Raw genomic sequence first — 3,165 nt, forward strand, 5'->3', positions numbered from 1 at the left:
TGGACCAAACTCCCTGAGGAATGCTTCCAGCACCTTGTTGAATCTATGCCACGAAGAATTGAGGCAGTTCTGAAGGCAAAAGGGGGTCCAACTCGTTACTAGCATGGGGTACCTAATAAAGTGGCCGGTGAGTGTATATACATATACAGAGACATATATATGCATACATGCGCGCACACACACACCGTTGTCTTTGTTTGTTTTTTCTGACTAATCGTATTTCCTCTAGATGAGTGTATTTACCTGTAGACTGGCTGCATCTCTCTTGCGATTCCTATGACTGCTCCTGGAGGAAACTTGTCAAATTCCTGGAAAAGGTCCCTGATGTTGGTCCTGTATTTTAGGTCGAGGTCAACCTGCACCATTCTGATCAAACCTAAAGGAGAACAACATAATGCAGATGACTAATAGACTAAAGGGTACAGCAAAAAAAGAAAAGATGAAAAAGTCTCAACATCGAGAGGAATCAAGTTATAACAGTTTAATGCTGCACAACATGATGGTTTAACTTATTTCATTTATCAGTTCTGTCAAATTACCCGGGGTTGCATAAGAGAAGCTGATCTTGTGCCAACTTATAAAACCATGCAAAAAGTGCAACAGAAAAGCATTTAGGTCTTTAGTTCCAGTAATGAAATCACAGACCCATCTGTAAAGCAGAGAGCCCACAGAAAAAGGACAGGCCTAGAAATTCATTCTGCTGCATAAAGAACAACATCCTAACAACTGTAACCAGGATATTCAGACCATCATCTGTTCATTGTTTCTGCTTCCTATATTTTGCTGGTAGCTATGGTGATGAAAGAAGAGGAAATAGTCATGACTGGTGCACAGTGGGCACAATATGAAGCACTAGAGGCTGTCAGAAATGATGGCTTATAGTTTGAGGCTAAAAATAATGATGGTTTGAAAAAGTTCACAACAGAGGCAACAAATCCACGTAATCAATGATGTCGACTAGAAATATCAGTCAGCCTCATTAGTCACATAGATTGATAGATAAATACTATATTGATTCCTTGTGAAATGTAAGGTTTCCCAAAAACCTCAGGTGTAAAAAACAAATAAGATTACATTTAACAACAACCAGGAAATACAAGTCTATAGAAGTGATTAATAGCTGGAAATAATAATCCAAAAATAAATGAGGAAAAAAAAATCAAACTGCAGTAAATAAATACATAAATTGGTGAATAAATACAGACATCCCAAGTTCAAAAAACTCATTTCAGGGATATGCTTATTGAAATTGTGTCTGTGCAATAACAGTAGTTCTAATCTGCACATGGTGCATGAATTATTGTATTGCCTGCACGTTCTCACTTGCATTAAAAAAAAACACCACCTTGCTTAATCTAAAATCTGCGATTATTTATCCAACTCACAGGCATCCGTGAACAACTATCTCTATCAGGGAGACTCCCGGAACTTCCGGGAGACTTGGCATGTCTGTAAATATCTAAAAACTAATGTAAACTTTTTAAAAAGTTGCCACCGTTTCCCCCTAATCTCTGTGTATTAGAAGCCTGGATGTTGTGTTCCAGCACCACCTACTTATCTACAAGATTTATTCCCCCCTGCAGAATGAAAACCTCCACACAGCAGGACCGTTTCTCCACCAAGTTACCTGATGAGTTTAGGGTGATGTGCAGCATTAACATTAAGTAATATATTTTATTGCTTTCTGAAACATTGATTTTATTAAAGCCACTCTCCCACAACAGGAGAGGACATGAATAGCTTCTACAGCTCTAATTTGAGCTGTGGACGTCTGCAGCTCCTCCAGAGTTACCATTTTAGCTACTGATCTAATTAGTGCTCCCCTCATCAATTTAAGCAAATAATAATATCTTTTTAAATTTGCAGCTGTCTAATACTCTATTTACTAATAAATGATCTCTGATTGCAATTAGAAGCAGAGAATTTGATTGAGATTGAACCTTGAATTGTTTTGTCACAAAGTCCAGAACTGACATCCTGTGAAGAGGAGAAAAGTTAATGTTGGGATGTTCACACAAGCTGTTTTTTCTCTAGAATTTTGCAAAAACATTTAAATTCTAGTACTGAAATGTAACCAAGCTTAAGGAACTTTATGCTAAGCTAAACTTTGAGACAAACTCTCTGTTCTTCTCAAACAGCTTTATGACAAGTGGCTGATCTGTGTTTTTGTGCCTTTTATTCTAAATGCAATCAAATATTTGATCTGTCAGCAGAAATGAAAAAAAGGCCAAATGGAAAAAAATCTTGACAGGGCCTTTGAAATGCGAAACAAAATATTCCCATCTAACATGGGGAAAATGACGACTCAGCAATGTGGTGGCGAGCTGTTTTCACATGCTCTCCAAACAAGGATGCTGCTAATGACAATGCCTTTATATCCCTGTGGAAACACAGGAGGCTAATCTCTGCGTGGACGGTGGTGTTTGTTTGCACTGACGGGGCTTAACTGGTGGGAGTGAAACAGGATGGGGGCCCTCGGTTGTTACAACATTGGGATGTGGAGGGTTTTATGTCGGACCAATGACTCAACACCAAGTCAAGGTCAGAATGGGGTCGAATGGTTCAAAAAAACAAAAACAAAAATCCCCACTCTCATACAGACATTTGTAACTCTTCATCTTGACATATTTCATCTGAATTTTATATGATAGACCAGCACAAAGCAGGGCATAGCTTTAAGTGGAAGGGGTGAAAAAATGAAAGAGTTTGCATTTACAATTAAAAACATAAAAAACCTGCCATGCATTTTGCACTCAGCCCCTTTCCCTTATATATCCCTAAATGACCTCTGTTGCATCCAAACTACTTTTAGAAGTGGTTTAAATGTTATTAAACCTCAGTTTAATCTAGGGGTGAGTTTTGGCATGGGTCTGGGAAAACGATACAATATTATCAGGATATTGCAATATCACTATATATTGGAATATTTTTCCCCATCTATAAAATAAAATGTATAGATGAAACAGTAAGTGCTGTATATGTTCGTTTAGTTATTTTGGTATTCATGTTGTTTGGATTGGTGACCTGTCTAGGGTTTACCCCGCCTACTGCACATAGACAGCTGGAGATAGGCAGCAGCCTTGGGACCCCTTCTGGAATAAGCGTGACGGAAAATGGACGGATGGTGTTTGGGGTTTGAGTCAGTCCATGTCTTCCAGTGTGACT

General features: G+C 38.5%; 1 protein-coding gene across 1 annotated transcript in view; it reads right to left on the reverse strand.

The window, feature by feature from the left end:
- The window catches only part of xxylt1 (xyloside xylosyltransferase 1), a 31,046-nt gene that overhangs the window by 13,752 nt on the left and 14,129 nt on the right, over positions 1-3,165 (reverse strand). Inside the window, exon 4 of the mRNA XM_015400948.1 lies at positions 244-376. Within this exon, the coding sequence (XP_015256434.1) occupies positions 244-376 (133 nt within the window). The remainder of the gene's footprint in view (positions 1-243; positions 377-3,165) is intronic.

This window comes from Cyprinodon variegatus, unplaced genomic scaffold (assembly GCF_000732505.1).
Source record: "Cyprinodon variegatus isolate N-32 unplaced genomic scaffold, C_variegatus-1.0 Scaffold1163, whole genome shotgun sequence".
Classification (NCBI taxonomy): domain Eukaryota; kingdom Metazoa; phylum Chordata; class Actinopteri; order Cyprinodontiformes; family Cyprinodontidae; genus Cyprinodon; species Cyprinodon variegatus.